The sequence below is a fragment of the Myotis brandtii genome, unplaced genomic scaffold (assembly GCF_000412655.1).
Source record: "Myotis brandtii unplaced genomic scaffold, ASM41265v1 scaffold115, whole genome shotgun sequence".
Classification (NCBI taxonomy): domain Eukaryota; kingdom Metazoa; phylum Chordata; class Mammalia; order Chiroptera; family Vespertilionidae; genus Myotis; species Myotis brandtii.
The window spans coordinates 2,224,842-2,248,177 of NW_005353967.1; the positions used below are offsets into that span (position 1 = coordinate 2,224,842).

The following is a 23,336-nucleotide window of genomic DNA, read 5'->3' on the forward strand; positions in this document are numbered from 1 at the left end:
ACCAGGAAGGACCAGTCACTATGAAGCACACTGACCACCAGGGGGCAGATGCTCAATGCAAGAGCTGCCCCCTGTGGTCAGTGTGCTCCCACAGGGTGAGCTCCACTCAGCCACAAGCTAGGTTGACAGCTGCGAGCGCAGCAGGGGTGGCGGGAGCCTCTCCCACGTCCTTGGCAGCACTAAGGATGTCCAACTGATGGCTTAGGCCAACTCCCCGCAGGGAGCGGGCCTAAGCCATCAGTTGGACATCCTTAGTGCTGCCAAGGACGTGGGAGAGGCTCCCGCCACCCCTGCTGCGCTCGCAGCTGTCAACCTAGCTTGTGGCTGAGTGGAGCTCACCCTGTGGGAGCGCACTGACCACCAGGGGGCAGCTCTTGCATTGAGCATCTGCCCCCTGGTGGTCAGTGTGCTTCATAGTGACTGGTCCTTCCTGGTCGTTCTGCTGTTAGGGTCAATTTGCATATTACCCAATTTGCATATTATATAGGAGGATAAGAAATTCTTAAAATAACCCAGAAAGATTAAAAATAAAAGGATGTGAAAGGATATACAAAAGGATGAGCAAAAGCAATAACATTTAATCTAGTGTTACAACTTTGGTGTCAGACATGGTGGAATTCAGGACAAAAATTATTTAAAAGCAGACAAATGCAGGCACCTTATAACGCTGGTGAGTATAGTGAGCAATCAAAATCCTTAAATATAAGTGATTATATTAAAAGATCTATAGAATTCATTTCTAAAAATGTCAAGAGGCAATTAACAGTACCCAACAACTTTTCTTTATAAAAACACCCAGTAAAAAGGAATTGATAGATGCTTACTTAACGTTGAATGTGATTATGTAAATAAAAATCTGAGTCCAAATGCCAGGATCTTACTTAATGAGGAAACACTGGAGACATTCCTACTAAAGTGAGAAAAATGACACAGATGCCAACTGTCACCACTACTGTTAAATATGGTAATGGTATATTAGACAATGCAATGAAAAAAAGAGAAAGCAATCAGAGGCATAAGAATTGGGTGAAAAAAAAGACAGAAAATAATCTTTATATGCAGATAAAACTTACTGAAACTTCAAAAGTGAATTACAGACTTTTGTAAAAAGAGAATTTATTCAAAAGGATGCAAATTTAACAAAGAAAAATCAATAAACCTTATTTATAACACAAATATAAAAAGACAGATGACAATGGAAAAATACCTCATTCATACAGAAAAATAACTGAATGACAAAACACAACAACACAACACCTCGGCAAATAAATGAGACAGGTGCCACACCTGTATAAGACAGTGAAAATACCTCTAAAAGAAAAAGGAAAAAAAAAGTAGACATGAATAAAAAGAAAATATATCTGTCCTTGGATCACAGAGCTATCAATTTTCCATAGGGTTAGTTAGAAATTTGGTGCAATTTCGATAGTAATAGCACATGTTTGTTTGTTTGTTTTTCTGAAGAGCTAGAAAAGTTCATTATGAAGTATATAATACCATAAAAGACCTACCAAATAATAAAACATATTGTAAGACCTCCCAAATTAAAACAAAGTGGTCTGGCACACAAAGAGGCTGAAAGAAGAGAAAAGAGTGAAAAAAAAATAAAAGGCCCTGCAGAAAGGAAATAGTGGCATCTTATGAATTAATGGCATTGGGCCAACTGGGAAGCCATTTGGAAAAAGATAAATCATGTCACACTTTCTATCAAGATGAATGATGCCACATGAGTCAGTGAGCCACATAAAGATGAACTCATAATCTTTATAATCCAGAAGTTGGGAGAAACTTCCTCAATGTACCTCAAAATCTACAAGCTTTAACTAACTAAATAACTATATTAGAACATAAACTAAAAGGCTACATTAATTCAACTACATAAAAAAATAAAATCAAGCTTTTGCATGCAGAGTATACTACAAGAAAACTCAAAAGCACAAAGGACAAAGTGGGGAAAATATTTGCAACTTCTTTCAAAGGCAAATTATTAATAAGCAAATAATTCTTATAAAAGAGAATAATCTAATGCAAAAATGGGCAAAACTATGAAGAAATAGTTCAGAGAAGAAGAAATTAAAATGTCCTTTGAAAACAGGAGCACACTCCTAACAAAAGGAATGCACTGAGAAATGATTCCTCCATCTAGAGAACAGCATATCCTGTTGGTTAGCAGGTGGCATATGCATGACTGGGGAGGCAATGTGGTCCAAGTCCAGAACAGGGAGATGCGACCATTTCTAGCCAAACCGTGCTTATCCTTTGCCCTAAAAGTCCTACCGTATTTCTAGGTGGCTATACAAACAATATACAGGCAAAAAAATGTACAAAACCATTCATTGTGGCATTATTTCTAACAGAAAAGAACTAAATTTAAATAAGAAATATCACTGTAAAGTCATGGTTTCTTTCTTTTCAAAATTATATTGCAGAAAGCGGGCCTAAGCTGTCAGTCGGACATCCCTGAGGGCTCCCGGTCTGTGAAAGGGCACAGGCTGGGCTGAGGGATCACCCCCCGCCCCAACACACACACACACAAGTGCACGAATGTCATGCACCGGGCCTCTAATGGAGCTATAAAGGACAAATGGGTTTATGTCACAGACACGTAAGCAGCCCAGACAGTGTGGCTCAATGGTTGAGCATTGACCTATGAACCAGGAGGTCACAGTTTGATTCCCAGTCAGGGCACATGCCTGGGTTGTAGACTCAGTGCCCAGTAGAGGGCATGCAGGAGGCAGCTGATCAATGAGTCTCATCATTGATGTCGATATCTCTCTCTCCCTCTCACCTCCTCTCTGAAGTCAATAAAAATATTGACACAAAAGCAAATATTATGGGGCTTTAACTAACTAAATAACTATATTAGAACATCAAAAATAATAATGACTACAACTGATTGAAACACATAAAATTGTTTATAATAATATTCAGGAATATAAATCCAAGAGTTCAAATGATATCCCAAAAGAGGAAGTATCCCCTCAAAATTATAATAGGGCATAAATTCTTTACTCTGAAAACTATCAGTTACAGCAGAAAAGTTAATTTATTCTTCCTTTTCTATTACAGTTTCATCTCAAATAAAATAAATAGCCCTGGTTCATAAGTGAAATTTCTTAAATTCCTTTAAGAAAGTTAGAATTAAGAATATAAACAAAATAATGGCTCCAGGCCAGTGTCATCAACAGATGGGAAAGCACACAGTGGAGGGATCAGTTTGTCACCCTCTGAATTCACTGATATCAATCATAGTACCACTGTTACTGTAGAAAATCTGTTAGGGTGAGCATGTCAGAGGTGAGCACCGGTCCCACAACTGGTACCTGCGAAGTGGGCTGTGTCTGATCCCCGTGGCCTCTTTAGAAGATCAATCTCCCACCTAAATGCCACTCAAGGGACAGAAATAGCCCCTTGTGAAGGCAGAGTGGCTCTGAAATGACTCACAGGCCAGCCACTGGGTTTCCCAGGATACTCCCTGAGGAAGTGGCAGTTGTTTTATCTGGAAGCATCCCCGACAAACTGCCCACGCCTGTTGTGCTGTCCTTACGCTGCTGCTCCTCATCACAGGTTGTTTTTCAGGAGCCCAGGAGAGCCCCGGGGACAGCATCACCCAGGCGGCACCTGCAGCCAAGCTGTTGCCAAGAGCACCAGCTGCTGAAGAGCAGGCACATTCTGACTTAAGGACGTTTGTTTTGGAATGTTAATCCTGGAATTCTTTAATCCTTCGCACGGACCTGTTTTTCTGGTTCTCTAATAATATTACCGGTTGTCGATACTTCCAAGATGGGCTGAAATTGAGTGGGACCAAAATACAGCTCACGGAAATATCAAGGCCAAGGCATATATAGTTTCAGCATTCAAATATGAAAACGGAAAAGGCAAAGGAAGAGACAGACTTGAAACCAGCGGTTGCAATTTCATCTCCATAGGTTATCGCATTAATGTTGTTATTGACTTCTCCCAAGATAAGGTACAGTCTACTCTCCGTACTCACGGTAGTTGTGTATATAACATCACCATAAATACTGAATCAGCCAATACTGAACCATTAAATATAGGGCTAGGTTCTTGTGCATCGCGGGTCACAACATTTTTATCAACCGATCAGTACATAACCTTGTTTTCTTGTGTTTCTGTTAAAGATACCTCATTCACTATATACTGTTAATTCATTATATTCAACTCCCAGCCACCAGCACTGTAACTCATACCTAAAGAAAGTTTACCTACCCAGCACGTTATTTTCTCTGTGGGGCCCACCATAGTCTCCCTGATCTTAGAACACTAGACAGTATTTCAGCTTGATGCATGGGGGCCATTTTAAGCAGTGAAATCAACAAAAATGCAAAAACTGTGGCAAGAAATAGACCATGCAAGGGACACTTGTTTACAGTGTGAGAGCTGCAAGAAGGCAGAGTGTCACCTTGATCCACCTCAGCTGGGAAGGTGCACATTGGGCAACTCAAATTTGACCCCGCTCTGCTCATGTCCACAAATGACCTCGAATATTGATTTTGGGATTACAAATAAATATTAACACGCAGGCAAAATCGCAAACTTGTGATAAACAAGTAATGGGGATTGATTGTAATTGTTTCATGCTGACTCTACTAAAAAAAACAAGGTAAGAACACTGAGATATCCAAGGGCTTCTAAAGTTTTTAACAGTTGCCTTTTATCTGTAAAAAATCACCATCAAAAATAAAAAGCTTCTGCACAGCAAAAGAAACCATCAACAAAACAACAAGAAAACCCACTGCGTGGGAAAACATATTTGCCAACGTCATATCTGATAAGAGCCTAATCTCCAAAATTTATAGGGAACTCATACAACTTAACAAAAAGAAGATAAACAATCCAATCAAAAAATGGGCAAAGGATCTAAATAGACACCTTTCAAAAGAGGACATTCAGAAAGCCAAGAGACATATGAAAACATGCTCAAAGTCACTAATCATCCGAGAGATGCAAATCAAAACAACAATGAGGTACCATCTCACACCTGTCAGAATGGCTATCATCAACAAATCAACAAACGACAAGTGCTGGAGAGGATGTGGAGAAAAAGGAACACTCGTGCACTGCTGGTGGGAATGCAGACTGGTGCAGCCACTATGGAAGACAGTATGGAGTTTCCTCAAAAAACAAAACATGGAACTCCCATTTGACCCTGTGATCCCACTTCTAGGAATATATCCCAAGAAACCAGAAACACCAATCAGAAAGGATATATGCACCCATATGTTCATAGCAGCACAATTCACCATAGCTAAGATCTGGAAACAGCCTAAGTGCCCATCAGTAGATGAATGGATTAGAAAACTGTGGTACATCTACACGATGGAATACTATGCTGCTGTAAAAAAGAAGGAACTCTTACAATTTGCAACGGCATGGATGGAGCTGGAGAGCATTATGCTAAGTGAAATAAGCCAGTCAATGAAGGAAAAATACCACATGATCTCACTCATTCATGGATAATAAAGACCATTACAAACTTTTGAACAATAATAGATACAGAGGCAGAGCTGCCTCAAACTGATTGTCAAACTGCAGTGGGAAGGCCAGAGAGGGTTGGGGGGCAGAAGGGAGGGGAGTAAGAGATCAACCGAAGGACTTGTATGCATGCATATAAGCATAACCAATGGACATAAGACAATGGGGGGTAGGGGAGGCCAGGGGATTGTCAAGGAAAATCTAATAAAAAAAAAAATAAAAGTGCTTTTGGGGAAATTGCAGTTCCAATTAGACCCATAGGCCATCATCCCAGCAAACTCATGGCCAACCATTTGAACATTGTGTCACTAGGGACATGTTTGCCATTTTGAGTAAGTGAAAGGACACAATGTAATACCCTTTGTAATACTTTTAGCAAAAAAAACAAATAAAAAATTAAAAAAAAATCACCATCAGGTCACTTTATTATCTGTTGGGGGGGAAATACTGGCCAATCGTTATAGGTGCTCAAGTCTGTGATTAATTATGTTGGGCATAAACATCTCAGAGTAACAAGTAAAGCTAAAGCGATGCCTGGCTACCATGTTTAGATGGCAAAGGCCCTATCACTGACCACACATGCACAATATCCTCTATTCAAAATGAGAAAGAAACTTTAGCTGTGCTTTTAGTAGTTGACACATTCTCCAGCCACTCATAGGAGCCCTTTATTTAATTGGAACTGATTAGAAGTCCTTTTAGACTCTTAAGGAAATGTGCATTCATTTACTAGTAATTAAGTAATAGCTTATAGTCAATGGGAATCTTTCCGGTTGCTTACAAATGAGCAGTCTTATGCCCTGAACTGTCCCTGCTGAGCAAGTCCTGATGGCCACAAACCCCAGGTCTGCTGAAGATTCTGATTATGTCATATGACCAAAGAACACAGTCTCACACTGGGACAAGTGTTAAATAATAAGCGAAGGGGAATCCAAAAGAGATGATGTCAAAGAAAACCAAGCCTAGGTTTTCCTCCAATTGAAGGGAAAATTGCTCTTATTCCAAAGTCATTCATCCTCTTCTCTGGGCCACACTCTATATAGATATTTGATTGGTTCACTTGAGATTGTGTGCAAGACATTGATCCTGATCTCCTGGGATCTCCAAGCAACATAGCCCAAAACTTTTACCCAACATAACCTGTCAAAAGCAAAGTCCCCCTTGTGCAATTGTGATATTCCTCAGACTCTGTGGAAGCCTGAATAAAATACCAAGAAGAGCTCATCACCCTCTTTGTTCTGATCTGATCTTCAACACGCACCCAATTGAATAGGTTTCCCAGGTAACCTACACCAGAAAGAAGGCATTTTGTTTAGCAGACAGGAGCATTCTCTGAACAGCAATGAAATCATAAATTGGCATTCTGGGTAAAAGTGAATTAATTCCCCACAATCAGATCATCCTATAAAGCTACAAAACAGATTCTGGACCCGCGGAGACTTCCCACAGGATGTCTAGGCTGAAACCCTTGGCCCTTTATTATCACAATATGCGCAGCACACCTTTGCAGGACCCCACTTCCTCGCTGTAGTCTAGGGTCTCTGCATCCCCTGAAACTCACACATAACCAGACTAAAGCTTTCAGAGACTACACCAGAGACCAGTGGACCAATGCCCTCCAAATTATAAAGGCCTGATTCCACTTATAGTTCACAAATTTGTGCTCATATCCTTAGAGTGTGCAGCATCCACATATCCCCTACTTAGTCTTGGTGGCTTTACATTTTCAATTGGGAAAGAAAGAACTATTGGCTGTCATATCTAGATTCTGAGTTTCATTTTCTTCAAAGATGTATGTAGCGTGAATCTGACAAGCAGTAAGTGTTGACCACGCCCCTGTGGGCATCACACTTAGAGTTTCTGCAGTTAAATGAAAGCACAGGCCTTATATGTAGAAGACAATGAAAAGAAAGAGAGTGGCAGAATTTTAATCTATCCGCAATTATTTTATTTAGTTCTCTGCTAATGTAATAGCTATTATCACAATAAAAATGTCAAAAATACATTGATATCATAATTAACAGCATGCCTCCATAAAGCAAAAAGGATCAGATGCCTTCATTTCAATCCTTCATTTCTCATATTTTGTCAATAGTTTTGGGGTGAGGGGGAATATTTGGGAACGAAGGAAAGCAATTAATATTCAATTATAATTACTTTATGCCTAAGGAATATGCCACTAATTAATCCCTCAAGTATGCCAAGTAAATGTAATGATATCACCTTTTAGCTAATTCTTTTATTTTTTAAAAATTTTATTGACTGATTTTTAGAGAGAGAGGGGAAAAGATAGAAAGAGAAAGAAGTATTGATTTATTGTTCCATTTATTACGCATTCATCAGTTGTTTCTTGCATGTGCCCTGACTGGGGTTCGAACCCAAAACCTTGGCATTTTGGGACTAAGCTCTAACCAATTGAGGTATGGCCTGGGCCTAGCTATTTCTTTTAAATGAGAATATTCTTTTAATGTTTTGATTGAGGTTCATTAATTGTTAAATACAGATCCCAGTGACTAAATCTTACCATCATTCAGTATTACAACCTCTGGCATTTGTGTAATGCTATACAATTTTTTTTTGTTTCGAAAATAGAACACTTATTAAAACTAGTGACAATAACACACATTTAGGGGAAAAGGAAAGTGGTTTTCTTTTCACCCCAGTGAACAACAATCTGTTGTTACCAAGGCCATGGGGGAAGGAGCGCAAGGAGACATGGCTGAGAGGCAGATAAGGAGGTCGGATTCTAAAAGCTGGGCTAAAAGCTGGGCTGGGGACAGACAGCACAGAATGGCAAATGCAGTTCAAAGGCAACATTATATTTAGCATAGCTGATGTTCTTTTCACATTTTTTATTTTACTATAAGATGCAAAACACTAAAACTACCAAAACCCAAATTTTTAAAAGTACAACAAATATGACAACCACCCATGAGCACACATCATACACTGAATATTATGCCATACTAGCTTTTGATACATCTCTCTCTCTCTCTCTCTCTCACACACACACACACACACACACACACACCACACACACAACACACACAGTGAGGAAGAAACCCTTTCTTATACTGCTGTTACAAAGAGATTTCCCTCTACATATTTGGTCTGCTTTCCTAATTTAGATTTAAAACCACCTTGAATTTGTATTTTTATATGGAATGAAGAAGAAATTTGATTTTTACCATAATATAGCCAATTTTTTCTTATTTATTTATTTCATTTATTTATTTTTCACTTACTGAATAGTCCACCCTGCCCCACTATGTTTTAATTCCACCTCTGCCATACACGACAGGTGTGCTTCTGAGCTCCCTCTTTCCCCTCGGTCTACTTATCTATATCTGGGCCAATCCAGTAAAATTAGATTTGGTTATTTTTCTATTTTATTATAACAAACCCCCATTTATTTCCCTTCTACAGGAAATTCAGCTTTCAACCCCCAAAAACTCAAAATTTATTTCATTGCTGCATGATTTTTGTAGTAATGTATCTGTATTTTAATGCTTCTTAGAATATTTGGTTCTTTAGTTATATCCCCCATCAGGAGGTAAAAATAGTAATAAAGATAATTTTTACACATCAAGAGCATTAAAGAAAATGTAGGCTGGTGACCTAGGCATTTTGCAGGCGTGTATGTTTTTCCCATGTTCAATGAAAAATAGTCTTTTAAAAAACAGGCTAAACGGAAATTGAATTTCAAACAACTCAGCAATCCATTTGCCAACCTTTTGGAAAGTTTAATATGCAATAAAACTATGCTTAAAGAATCATCTCAGACTTGATAAAAACAGAAATACTGCCATTCTCTTACATCTCAGTCACTTTATTCTCCTTATAGATACCTCCTTCCTTTGAGCCATTATAAAGGCATGGCGGGTCACAGCCAAGAGCTGATGAGTCAGCACATCTGAATGCCAGAACCAGGACTGAAGAAACAGTCAGTTCCAGCTGGAGACCCGCCACGTTTTTGGAAAGTCACAAAATCTCTTTTTGTATCTCAGGTTTTTGGGATTTCCCCCGATGTTTAAAATGGAAATTATGCCTCCCCTTTGAGGATACTATATCAATAATTTGAAATGGAGTATGTGAAAATTATTTGTGTGCTACAAAACCTCATACACTATTTTTACACCTTCATCGAGTACAATTGAGTTGTAAGAGTCTATTATTATATATTCTAAGTATAGACTTTTTGTCAGGTATATGTTTTGTAACTAGTTTTCCCACTCTATGGTGGGCCTTTTCACTTTCATAATAGTGCCTTTGAATAGTAAAAGTTTTTTCATTTTGGACAATCCTATTGATCAGGTCTTTTTCGTTAATAGTTCAGGTTTGGTGTGTTCTATTTCAGAAAAAGCTTTCAACCCAAGAATGCCAAAAATTGTCTCTCGTGTTTTCTTCTATAAGTTTAACAGTTTGGGAACTATATTTTTAAAGTCTTTGATCCATTTAGAGTTAATTTTGGTATATTGCATGAGCTGAGGGTGGAAGTTTGTTTTTTTGCACTCAGCTGTCCAATATTTTCAGCAGCTATTTTTGAAAAGTTTATACTTTCCCACTGAATTGGCTTAGAACATAGTTGAAAATAAACTGACCATACGTGTGGGACTAATTTTGGACAGTCAATTGTATACCAGTGGCTTAAATATTTATTTTTCATGAATCCCATAATATGTGATTACTGTACCATAGTTATATAATAAATCTTGAAATCCAGTAGAGTAATATCTGCTTTCTCAAATTTGTTTTGGCTGTTCTAGGTATTTTATTTATTTATTTTTATAAAACACATCAGAATTTTATTTCTTGAAGAATACAGCATGTAAAATCACAAGAATGACCAAATGCAAAGTCCATATACATTTTAGAATTTGCTTGTTATGCTATAAGAGAGCTGGAATTTTTATTGCAATTGAGTTACATCTAGAGGATGAATTTGAAGGGAACTGACAACCACATTGTGTCTGTGGGTCCATGAACATAGTCTATCCCTCCGCTTATTTCTTCATTTCTGCCAGCAATGTTTTATAGTTTTCCATGTAGAAAGAAGAGTTACACACATTTATTCAAATTTACTCCTAAGTGTTTTATATTTTTGATGCAATAGTAAATGGTATTTTTTCTATTTCTGATCGGAAGATTCTAATATATAAGAACACAGTTTATTTCTGTATCTCAACTTTGTAAACTTCAAACTCAGTAAACCCATTTTTGGTAGCATTTTTTAGGTTTCATAGGATTTTTAACATAGGCTACAATTGTTCAATACAAAGGCAAAACAACACAAGCCACATGTATAATATTAAATTTTCTAGTAGCGATAGTTCTGAGACAGGCTCTAAAATTTCTTATTAATTTCCATCTTTTTTTTGAAGAATATTGTTTTCCATGCTTCTCCTTAGAAGCTTCTAATTTCCAAATCAAGATATGCTTCCCATATAGTCATTCAGTTTAATTTTAGAGCTGGCATTTTTCTAATTTCTGCATGCAAAATATTAATATAGGTGCCCAAAGACAACTGCATTTTGGCCATTCTTAAGTTGATATTTTTTAATTAAATCTTCCCATTTCTATAAAGCACTTGCAAGTAAAGGCTTTCTATCAGGAGTATTAAATGAGGGCTGGGAATTGGGAGTTTCTGGCCTTGGAGGCACAATTTCACATATTAATTTTTTATTTATTTCTGGATATCTGTAATCTGAGCAAATTTTCTAGACATGTTATGTAGTGGGTCAAATGTGGCATCAGTTTCTCTCCCGGCTGTCTAAAAACAACTGGAAGGGTTTGGGGCCCAGGCAGACCAAGCCTGTGCTGGCTCCCTGGAGGAGCCAGTTAGTTAATTACAGTTGAGTTGGGACTTCCCTATGGGGCTCCTGCACACCCCCAAAGATTCTTAGTCACCTAAGAATATGCAAATTGGGCTGGAGGGAGGATGTGCCCCTTTCTTCATAGCTGAATGAGTTCAGCTCTCATAAAAAAACAATTTCTAGTAACCACATTAAAAGTAGGTAAATTTTGATTTTAATAACATATCATATATAGCCAATTTTTCCAAAATATAACCTCTATATATAAAAGGCTAATATGCAAAGTGTCCCCCCCTTCGACCAGGAGTTTGATTGCTCGCTATGACGTGTGCTGACCACCAGGGGGTGGCACGGAACATGGCAGGCGACCAGTCACGGTAGCGGGGCGCTGAGGGAGTGAGGGAAGGAGGAGGCAGGAAGGTGGGGAGGTGGGGAAGCAGAGAATCTGATTGGCCCTGATTGCTGGCTAGGCTTAGGGACTCTACCCGTGCACGAATTTCATGCACTGGGCCTCTAGTTTCATCATGTTATGAGTAAAACAATTACGAATGGAATGGTTTACTTTTTTCATACTTTGTCTTTAAAAGTCAGTGTTTACACTTGGAGCACATCTCGATTCAAAACAGCCACATCTGATGTGCTCAGTAACCTCATATGGCTAGTGGCTACTATAATGGACAGTCCACACGCAGACGGATAAAGCCAGCCTAAATTCTTATTTTCTAGTCTGCCTGCCTTTTATTTTTTCTTCTTGCCTTTCGCATTGTGAAATGTCCTTTGTCTCTGGTGCCTGCTCTCCAGGCCCAGGACAGGAATTATTCCATCTACTGTTTCTTGGAGGTTCTTCCACATCTGTGGTACGTTCCTCCCAGGCAAGTGCTCATCGGTCCCAGGTGGATACTGGATAGATTCCTTTACAAATCCCTGAGCTTATGTCCTCTCCCCTCTCTCCGTTTTGGTTTTCTGTCCTGAGAATTTCAGCACCTTTCCAAACTCTGAACTCTGATTTTTCAACTCTGTGAAATTGCTGGGTGAGGATGTTATTAGTGGCTGCTGAGAAAAGGAAATTTGAAATTCTGAATATTGGAGAAGCTCAGTGAGGTGTTGCTTAGCAACTCTTAATAGCAAATAATTTAAACTCTGGATTTATTTTTTCCTGCGAACTTGCTGCTCCAGCCCGGAATCTAGAATTCACTCCCCTTCACGGCAGCTCGCCTGCATGCTCGCCTGGGTACACACACACAGTCCAAACGTGACAGTGACAGGTTGTGCTATTTACCAGTTCCCAATAAGTATGTTTCTTTGGATATAATAATGGCTTCCAAGATTCAAGGCCAAGGTAGCTGGAATTCTATTACAAACACAACCTTTCATAAAATCATCTGGCAAACAGTAGGGACACTGAAGGCAGGAAGCCCTAAGACAACCACCATCAAAAATGTCTGCATTTAAACTGTGTCAACAACAGATGTTTGTTTGGAAAGCCTACAGAACATTTTCCCTCCCTTGTAAAATATAATTCTAACTTCTTCAGGAAAACACGCCGAATTCCAGATCACAGTCACAACATCTTTCAACTTCAGGTTGACCTCCCTCGAGGTGCTTCCAGATGCCCTGAGAGCAACACACACAGGGCCAGCATCCCCAGTCTCCGCCCCCCCTTCCCTCTCTCAACAGTGGCAGCCCCAGGAGCCATGTTATCCAGACATCAAGCAAGGTATTGGACAGGACCCAAAACCGGCACAGCTTCTCCCAACACAAGGAGAAGCCGGTACTGGGCTGGACTGCACCCTGAGCTGGCATCCCAGAGAATGCCTTTCGAGGGCCCTTGGAATCTGATGGGGTTTTCCTATGAGGAGGAAAGTGGTAGATTATAGGTGTCAGGAGCTAAGACAGAACCAGATGACAATGCCAGCAGAAAGGAATAAAATGATAAGGAATCTGTTTATAAAGAATTGATGTTAATTTCATTATAAAAGCAACCAGTAGATACATAAACATTTATTCCTCGGGTCAAATATGTGTCATTTCTCTTAGTGATGCATCTGAGAAGTGAAAATACCTCCAACAAGGATTATGTGCTGACAAAACCAGCAACATGACTGATTTTTTGTCATCTCTGAAGTAACAGCTACCTCTTCATGAAGTTTTTCTAAATAACAACTAAGCCAAAGTGGTTCAGATAGAACAATCCAAAATTCCTAAATATCTCCCTCATCACACAATAATCTGTCATTTTCCAAGTCACAACAGGAAACACCACACAGCTGTCAACCATAATGGATATATGAAGATGATGGACGATGATCACTGTGCCAAAATGCCACGTTCAAATTCTGGCTCTCTTCTTGCTGTGTGACTTTGGGGAACTTGATTAACCACTCTGGGCTTCAGTTTTCGCCTCTGAGGAATTGCAAGTAATAATAGTACTTACTTCACAGAGTTGTACAGATCAAATAACTTATGTATATAAAGTAACTGAATGATGTATATAAAGGGAAGGACCAGGGCAATGGAAGTGTTTTCTATCACTATTACGGTGGAAGAGGCAAGCAAACCAATATGCTATGTGTACACTCATTCAGTATTTCCACAAGTATTTGGGGTATGATCCTACCTATGTGACACTGTGCTAGACACTGGGAAAAGAGAAGCCAATAAAAATGCCTCCAAAGCCACCCGTCTTTCAAATGTACCTTGATGTTTGGGTGAGGTTGGGGAGGACAACAAAAGTGCCAAGGTGAGAATGGCTGTGCCTGTTTAAGGAACAGATGACAGTTAATTGCAATGTCCATCTCAGCACCAGGGCCTGTGTTTCTCTAAAGCAGTGGTTCTCAACCTTCTGGCCCTTTAAATACAGTTCCTCCTGTTGTGACCCAACCATAAAATTATTTTCATTGCTACTTCATAACTGTAATGTTGCTACTGTTATGAATTGTAATGTTAATATCTGATATGCATGATGGTCTTAGGCAACCCCTGTGGGGTCGTTTGACTGCCAAAGCGGTCTCGACCCACAGGTTGAGAACCGCTGCTCTAAAGGAAAGCACAGGAGGAGAGAAGGAAGAGAAGCAGAGAGATTGTTCCAGAAACACTGACTGAACTGTCTATTTGAACAGGGTCAGGACTGGAAGGCCCAGGGAGGGTTGTGGTAAATTCCCAGTTCACCGCATAGCCAGTATGACTTTCACATGCTCTGGCTGGGAACTGAGAGGAGGAAGAATACAGAAATGCCACCTCCGCTCTGAAGAGCAGAAATGTGGGAGAATCTCAAAATAACGACACTTCAGGCTGGTCTGTGTTGCTGCACTTCCTTAAAATTCACACTTTGTCAGTATATTATTTGCTTTTAAAAACAACAAAAAATATTAAAAACTCTCATCTTTGTTGTTAGGTACAATAATTTTTACATTGTTTTTTTATTTTTCTGAGTTGTGTGTGCCTCTTCGTATTAACTCCAAAATACCCTCTGAGAAATCAACCTGGTGCACAAAAGCAGACAGCGATGGTTTCTTGGATACTCAGGGGCAGGCTGGATTTGTCTCCTTTCATTTATATGCTACTAGGTTCTTCCCATGGTAAATCCATTGTTTAATAGCATTCCAGGTGACTGCACTAAAGGAAAAGCAAACCAATTCTGTACCATTTCAAAGCCTATGAGAGCTCTTTATTTTCTTACATTTCACCCACTTTCAATACGAAAATGATATTTGCATACTTATGTCCTATTTTTGTAAGAAAACACAGATAGGCACATGCTGAATGCCTAGCATCTTGTTAGGAAATAGAACAAAGAAAGTCTCTTCTTCCTGGAGCAAAATGTTAGCCTTTCGAGTAGGTAATTTAACAAATCTATACAATAACTTCAGTATGGTCTCCCCACCAAGCCTGAAATGGGGTTGTCAGGAATGGAAGTGTTTATTAACTCCATTCAATGAGCTCTCAGTGTGAGGGAAGCAGAAGACTGGAGTCAAATGCAGATACAATTCAGCCCTCTTGTCCTCACTCAGCCAACCCAGCATCTCTTGTGTGTAAGCCTCACCCCATCCAGACACTTGCCCTCCTATCCTGCTACCTTCTGAATGGCATTCCCATCTCAGAGCGAGGGTCACCAGTCAGTAGTTATCAACTAAGAGGAAATGGATTTGTCTTGTTATAAATTCATTAAATAAAATGGCATCGAAAAGCTTAGGCTTCACAGATGAATGAAGGACATTACAACAATGTGCCAGGCAGGAAAGACTTACTCAGTGTCACTAAGATGAGTGTGATGGTGCCCACCTCTTGGCGTTTATGTGGGGATCAATGAGGTTCCATGGGGAAAGTGCTCAGGACAGGGCCGGGCACGGAACAGATGATGCGCATGCTGGTTGCTTATACTCTACTAGTATGTTCTGCACCAGAGATGTTAACGGCTGGGATCTACACTGAAGCCACCTGGGCAGCGAAGAATTAACCTGACCCAGACAGAGGTCTGGCCTTGCCCTGTGCTCCTGGGACATCATCCCTAAGTCCCTGGAATGCTCTGCCTGACAGGAGTGCCTTTGTTTGGTCAGAGACAGTCTAAATATAATTTATGATGGGGTCTTAGGGCCATGCAGGATCTGTTCTGCCTCCAGAGGGCTGGAGACTGCAGGTGTCAGACCAGCATCTGTGAGGCTGGAGACTAAAGGTCAGCCACGTAGGCAGTAGGTGATTGAGCCCCGAAAAAAATCTCCGGACAGAGAAGGGCCGCTGAGCTTCCCGGGTAGGCAGTACTCCCTGCATGGTGACATGTAACATTGTCGAGAGAGTAGTGCTGTGCGTGACTGCACAGAGAAGACAATGAAAGCTCCACACTTGCTAGTTTTCCTGCCCCTTCCTTTGGCTGATGTTCATCTCTATTTTTTCCTTGTAATAACCCATAACTGGGAGGATAATGGTGTTCAGTGAGTTCTGTGAGTACTTTTACGAAGTTACCCAACCTCAGGGTGGTCCTGGGAACCCCAAACTTGCCATTGGAGTCAGCAGTGAGGGTGGTCACATGTGGATGGCCCCTCTGTCTGAGCAGTGGGCTCACTCCTGCATTTCCTTATCACAATAGTGTTAGTTTAACCATCTCCTACGGGGAACCACCCCTTGAGCACAATCCCTTAAGCACAGTGAACCTATTATAACACTTCTGGAAGTGTTCACTGAGGGGCCTACATCTGTGGTGCCAATATTAAAAGATGCCAGGCTTTTTGCTAATGTTTGCATATAATTTCATTTTAAATCGGCTTGCCTATGGAATGGAGCAGCTGTGGCCAGAGGCTTGGGCAGGATTTGAAGCTCCGGTGGAGGAATGGGGCCCAAAGTGGCCCTCTTCTGGACGGATGTGTGAGCAGGTCCACAGTGTGAGGCAGACCCCTGCCCAAATCCCCAACAAAGAAAAAGTGGCCAAAAATAGCTGCAACCTGCCTGGCTATGGCACTTCTGAGCAACAAGCAGACACAGCTGGCCCAAGGCACAAGCAGGGCTGGTCACCCCACCTGCAATGTCATCTGGGCTGAGGCTCCACATATAGTCTAGTTTTGCCCAGGGCCCTGGCTGCATAAGGAAGGCAACATCACGGGTAGGATTATGGCTGTGGGCAGAGGAAGAAAATCCCACTCAATAGGAGCCTGGAAGTAGCAATGCCAAAGCTCACAGGAGCAATTAACGCTGAGACATTTAGCCAACAAACTCAAATCCTGTAAGAAATCAATCTTAAGAAAATGAAAATAAAATGACTATGGAAAAGGTATGTTTAATATGCTTACAGGCATTTTTTTAAAGCATCAATATAAGCAAAATATATGTCATAAAACCAAAAGATGGGCAAAAACAGAAAAAGCAGATACAAAAGAAATTCAACAACAATAAATATGGAGATGACAAAATAAAGTCATCCATTAGGGAGACACTGAGTGAGCAGCCATGGGTGCTTTCTATTGTATTCTACTCTCATAGGTGCAAAGACACGACAGTGAAAAGAATATCACTGCCCAGGAGTTTATATTCTTGCAGAGGATACAGTCAACAGACAAAAAGAGAGAATATGATTTGAGGTGCTATAAATCCTTGTCAATGCTATGGGAAACTGGGGTAGGCTGAGGTGTTGCCCAATGGGGTGGCATCTGAAGGTCGGGAAATGCTGCTCTGAGACAGGGACCCATGAGGTCAATGAAGATAACACAGGAGCCACGCTGCATGGGGAAGAAGAGCATTCCAGACAGATGGAGGTCCTTATCCTGACAAACTGATTCTATTAAACTACTAATCATAGAGCAAACATTTTATTTCCCGTGAAATTATGGATGTTCTAATTATGTTGACAACAGGTCTGATGCCACTCGAACTATGCTAATCCATTCTGTATCAGGAATCCTGGCTAATACATGTAGACAACACAATGCCTGCAAATAGAGTGAATTCAGGATTTGAAAGGGAGAAAATGTTAATTATCTGGAGATGATGATACTGTCTATATAAATAAACTGAGACCCTCAGTCAAATGAACAGAGCTAATAATAAGAGTCCAACATAACAGATCAACATAAAAAGCAGCAGTACCCTTATGCAAAGATATTAAATAGAAAAGGGAATAAGAAAAAAATGCCTTTAATAAAACCACCAAAAAAATATAGGTACCTAAGAACAAGTCTAAGGAACATTACTACTGATTTCATGAAGTAAAAAAGTCTCGGAGGGACATAAAAGAAACCCAGAATCATTGGAGAGACATGCCATGTCATTCTATGGAAGGACTAGATACAAAATTATAAAGAACATATCTCTGGATGTTTTTTGTAGTGTCCTTTTATTATTTCCTAGTTGTTAAATATCTTTCAGAGCAAAAAATAGGAAATGCCATATAATTTAAATCCAGATCTTGGTGGAGTTTGCACTGAGCATGACAAGCTGATTCTGAAATTCATATAGAAAGTAAGCTAAGAAAAGTCTAAAGAATAGGAAAACAGAAGAACATGGAGGGGCTACTTGCTCTTCCAGAAAGAAGGCTTCTTATAAAGTAACTAGAGGCCTGATGCACGAAGATTCGTGCAAGAATAGGCCTTCCTTCCCCTGGCTGCCAGCACCGGCTTCCCTCTGGCACCCGGGACCCAGGCCTTCGCTCTGGCTGCCACCTCCCGCCTTCGCTCCAGGCCCAAGCTGCCCCCTGCCTTCGCTCTGGGTCTGAGCCGCCTCCCGCCCACTCTGGCTGGCTTCGTGGCTGCTGCCCAGAGGCTGGCCCTCAGCAGCCGCCTGGGGCTTGTGGGAAGCTTGGCTTCCTTCATCGCTGGGGTGACGAAGGAAGCCAAGCGTCCCACCCGAAGGAAGCCAAGTATCCCGCCCACTCTGGCGGGCTCCGTGAGTCCAGCCGCCATCGCCATCTGTGTGGCGAAGGATGCCACTATCTTTGTTGTGGAGTGATGGTTAATTTGCATATTACCCTTTTATTAGTATAGATAGCCTTAAACCAAAGTAGCATTGGTTTGAGGAGAGACCAGTGGGTCCATGCCACAGGCCCGCCCACTCTGGCGGGCTCCGTGGGTCCAGCCGCCATTGCCATCTGTGTGGCGAAGGACGCCACCATCTTTGTTGTGGAGTGATGGTTAATTTGCATATTACCCTTTTATTAGTATAGAGAGCCTTAAACCAAAGTAGCATTGGTTTGAGGAAAAACCAGTGGGTCCATGCCACAGGCCAGCAAACCAAGGCTCTTAATCCGTCTCCTTCTTCTGTTCTGTGTGTGCCAATGTGAAGGTGGAAGGGACCGTGGACCATGTGCACCACTTAAGGCAGGAGGGGAGGCCAGAGAACAGGGTACATGATGAAGAGAGGCAGCGCTGAGGCAGGGAAGGCACTGGCCTGGGCATGAAAGTGGGTGCCCATCCCTCCAAAGGTGAGAGTGATAAGGAGACTGACCCCTAAAGCCTCTTCAGGGAACTGCAGGAGAGGAAAGATGTAAGCACGGATTCTTGTGTCCACTATGACAGTGTTCTTTAGAACCAGAGAGACCAACCTGAGTTCACTTACTCCAGTCCTCACCCTTTGCAGAAGAAACTGAGGCCCAAACATGGTGGTGGTTAGCTGAGATCATGGGATAACAGAACCCATTGGAAACCTCATCCTGGGCTCTCTCCAGCTAAAGCACACCCGTGATGCTCTTTCCCTCACCCTGGCACTTGAACCCTTTAGTCTGTTCCCATGTTGAGTCTCCCTTTTCTTTTGGTCTCTACAGCAATTCTCGCTCACTGGTTCTCTGCTCCCACAAATGGTTCTTCCTCTATCCATTCCTGGCTCCTATTTCTCTCCTACCCCAACTCTTGAGTCCCCACCAAGTCTGTGATAACCCTGTTGGTGCTCAATTCACTCTCTCTAGGGTGGCTACAGAACCCCATGGCTTCAATGACAAGCTTGAAGCTAGTAACTTGTACATCCATATCTGCAGCCCGGACTTGTCTGTGCTCTGGACCATACACCATCTAATTTAGTAGTCAGCAGGATTCCCCCAGGTGGCAGCCCATTAGTCAGAATACACTCTCCTAAAGACAAAACATCCTCCAGTGGAGCCATTTTCTAAGCCGAGAGCATCACTAGGTTCAACACAAAGAACCGTGAGTTTCCTAACAGGTAAGGAAGCAACCTTATTGATATAATGTGTTCATGTTGATACAAAATCAGTATCACAGAAGTCTGTCTGTAAGAACAAAGGTCCAGTGATTGAGAAATAGTTCAAGGGCAACCAATAGTGTTCGAGAATTAGAGGCACAAGGTAAGGCTCCCACCCCAGAGGGATCCTGGAAAAACAGGAAACTCAGAGAAGCAGGAGAAGATGGTGTGAGGTGTAAACCCAGACTTGGCCATCTACAACCAGCAACAAGTGAGACCCAGGCCCGTGCCCTGGCTGCCAGCAGGTCTGATGACTTAAAATGGGCATCGAATGACTTCAGGCATGAAGTCACCATGAAGAGAATTACTTCCAAAGACTTTCTTCAAAAGGTCTCTTATTTGCAGTCCAGGGCCAAATTTACAGAATTAAGTATGTCACCAATCAGAACACATAAAGAAAATGTAAAAGCCATTTTAACACCTTACCTGGTCCCAGGGAGAGACGGTGCCTCCGAAACACATGAACAGGTAGGCCATGGCCACAAGACAAATCCAGATGACCACAGAGAAGAGGCGGAGCAGCTTCTTAAACACAGACTCGATGCAGGCGAGGATGAATATCGCAAAGAAAATTGCCAGGGCAGTGGGAACTGTTATTAAAAACGCCACGTGGTCTTCCACTTCCTAACAGGAAGAAAAATATTGCAAGGTGCACTTTAGTAAAACTGTGGAAGCGATGATTTATGTTATCAAAATCTCATCAACATTCATCAGTGTCAAAATATATTGGGTTTTAAAAATTATTTCAGAAGTAGAACAGTTTGAACTTTGAAAATGTAATTTTCCTCTTAAATAGCCATGTTTTTCTATAGAAATATCCTAGTATTCGATATTTAAAGTATGCAAAAGAACTATGTCATCAAAAATAAAATTTCCCTGAAAAAATGGAGAAATGAATTTTATTAAGAAGTGAATGCAAGAATACATAATCCCCAGATAAAATAAGACAACCAACTTGACTGCCTGCATTACAGGATGTAAGAAATGGCCTGACCATAGAAAATGAAGGCTTGCAAAGGATTTGAAATCTTTTATTTTTAAAAATCTAAAAATGATCTCAGTCTCTAAAATGATGAGCTCTTATTTTAATGCATGGTGATTAATGTTTCAACAGGATCATAGGTTAATAGAATAGGGACAGAAAGTGCTAAATATAGAAGATGAGAGAGCGGGAAATACTTCGAAGACTGTGCTGTTTTGCTGGTTTCCTTCCCCACCTCTCTTGGGCTTTAGTAGCAAAAAGAAAATGGGCATTTATTAATAGCCTCTTACTAATTCATGATTTTAGAATCCACATTTACTCAATAATTCTCATTTTCTATACATCTCTTTCTAGCTCCTTCCCAAGGCACACTATTTCAATTCTACACAATTCAACACAATGTAAGAGACAGCATGTTTCCTTTGATTATGCAAGCAAGGGTATAGGCCTTAGCTTCTGCAAACCACCATGCTGGAACTTGCTAGGAAAAGTGTGTACTCTGGAGAGAACACAGTTCAAGATCTTAAATCCTCATCCAACATGTTTAGTTACCAAAACACCCAAAGGAGTTTCAATTTAAAAAAAAAAAAACACCCTATGGCTGGGACCCTAAGAACTTCCAGTGAGGTTTTAGAATTTTTAAAGTTAAAGTAAAAGCTGAGACTTATGGAGCAGCTCCTTGAGCCTAGTGAGCCCCTCCTGTTTTCTAGTTGCTCACAGATTCACTCCTCCCATGAAGCTTCACATTAGGTATGGCCCCATCCAGATATCAAGCCATTAACCACGGAGCAGATCAGCCAATTAACCACACAAGTCCAGAGTCCAGATAGACATGGAGGAGGAAGAAAGGCACCCTTGATGACTTTATTTCCCTTTCTTTCTCACAATTATATATGCGTCAAGTGATACCCGGGAACTTGGCAAGTACAACAACCATAGGAAATACTAATAGATAGATTTTTGTGCTAAGCACTCTTACATATAGTAACCTCTTTAATAACTACAACAACCCTATGATGGGGCACTGGTGTTAGCAATACTCTACAGGAGGAAAACCGAGGCACCAAGAATGAAAATGAGTTGCCATGGGTTGAGCAAACAGATGAGGGAGAGAGAACCAGAGCTCAGGACAGGGATCTGGCTGGGGGTCTGTGCCAGCCACCACCGCAGTACTCTGCCCTCTAGCTTTGCAGAGATGATGAGCCACACCAAGTGGAGCCAGCCCTAGCGTGGCCAAAAGAATGTATGTTTCCAGAACTGGCAGGAGACAAGAGGATTAGATGTGATGTTCTTATTCTCTCCCCCATTGCTATTTTTGTCCATGATTAAGTGTCTAAGTTGTACTCTTCCCCTCAGACACATGTTACAACCATTGCAAAAGGGTATCAGGTATCCACCAGGCTGCCAGGGCTCCCCTGCACTCAGACACGGCGAACCAATGTAAGCATGGACATGACAGCATGCCCTCTGGGGATATCAAATTTGAGATTGTGATCGCTACACACATGGAGCTCTGAAAACCTGTTTTATTTTAAACCTCCCTAAATGAGCTTAACTGAGCTATGGGCAGAAAGCTAACTGGGGAATAGCCAGGACAGCTGTTTTCCCAGTACGACTTTTCACTTACTTCATTAACCCAGTAGGGGAGAAACCATCGTGGATTTTATTGCCTCTTATTTCTCCAGAAAGACTGAAAATGGTACAAAAATATGCATAACTGTAAAGTGAAAATTAGTAGGCAAAGGAACTGAAAGATTGTGATAGAGTCCTCCCAGGAAGTGGAGGACATACCTATAGGCACTTTCCCTGCACTTCTCTTAAAAGATCTGTGAACACGACAAAGACCCAATGGCCTATTACGTTGGGTACAGTATAGGGCAGGGGTGGGCAACCCCTGGCATGCGTGCCAAACATGGCACACCAGTAACTTTTGCTGGCACGCGAAACCCTCTCTTATAATCTTCCATTTACAATTTTTTTCTTAATATCGACTTTTTTATTTTTCAGATAAATTCAGTGTAGGTGCATCTTAGATAAATAAATAATTTTACATAACAAGTTATCTTAAAGACCATAGACATGGATTGACGAGAGAGGGGAAGAGCAATTTCTATGCCTCTGCCTTAACTCTCCCTGCCTTCCTAGATCCGACCAGTGTTTTGGTTTCATCCACATACGCTTGTGAATCTTTGTTCTCAGTGATGAATTTTGTTAAGTCTCATAATAGGAGTAGCCTGACGGATGAAAGTAGTAGCTCGTGCATATCTCTGAAGGTCACGAAATATAAACCTGATGTAAAATCTCTGTCATCAGTGATGCAGCAGCAAAAGTCCCACTGATAATATCAAACGGAGTCATAAAGTTTTCTGTCG

At 41.1% G+C, this 23,336-nt stretch overlaps 1 protein-coding gene across 4 annotated transcripts in view; it reads right to left on the reverse strand.

Moving 5' to 3' along the window:
- ADCY2 (adenylate cyclase 2 (brain)) overlaps positions 1-23,336 on the reverse strand; it is a 281,136-nt gene that overhangs the window by 242,300 nt on the left and 15,500 nt on the right. For all 4 annotated transcript variants that reach the window (XM_005858116.2, XM_014548519.1, XM_014548515.1 and 1 more), the window contains one exon: positions 20,409-20,606. In XM_005858116.2, the coding sequence (XP_005858178.2) occupies positions 20,409-20,606 (198 nt within the window). The remainder of the gene's footprint in view (positions 1-20,408; positions 20,607-23,336) is intronic.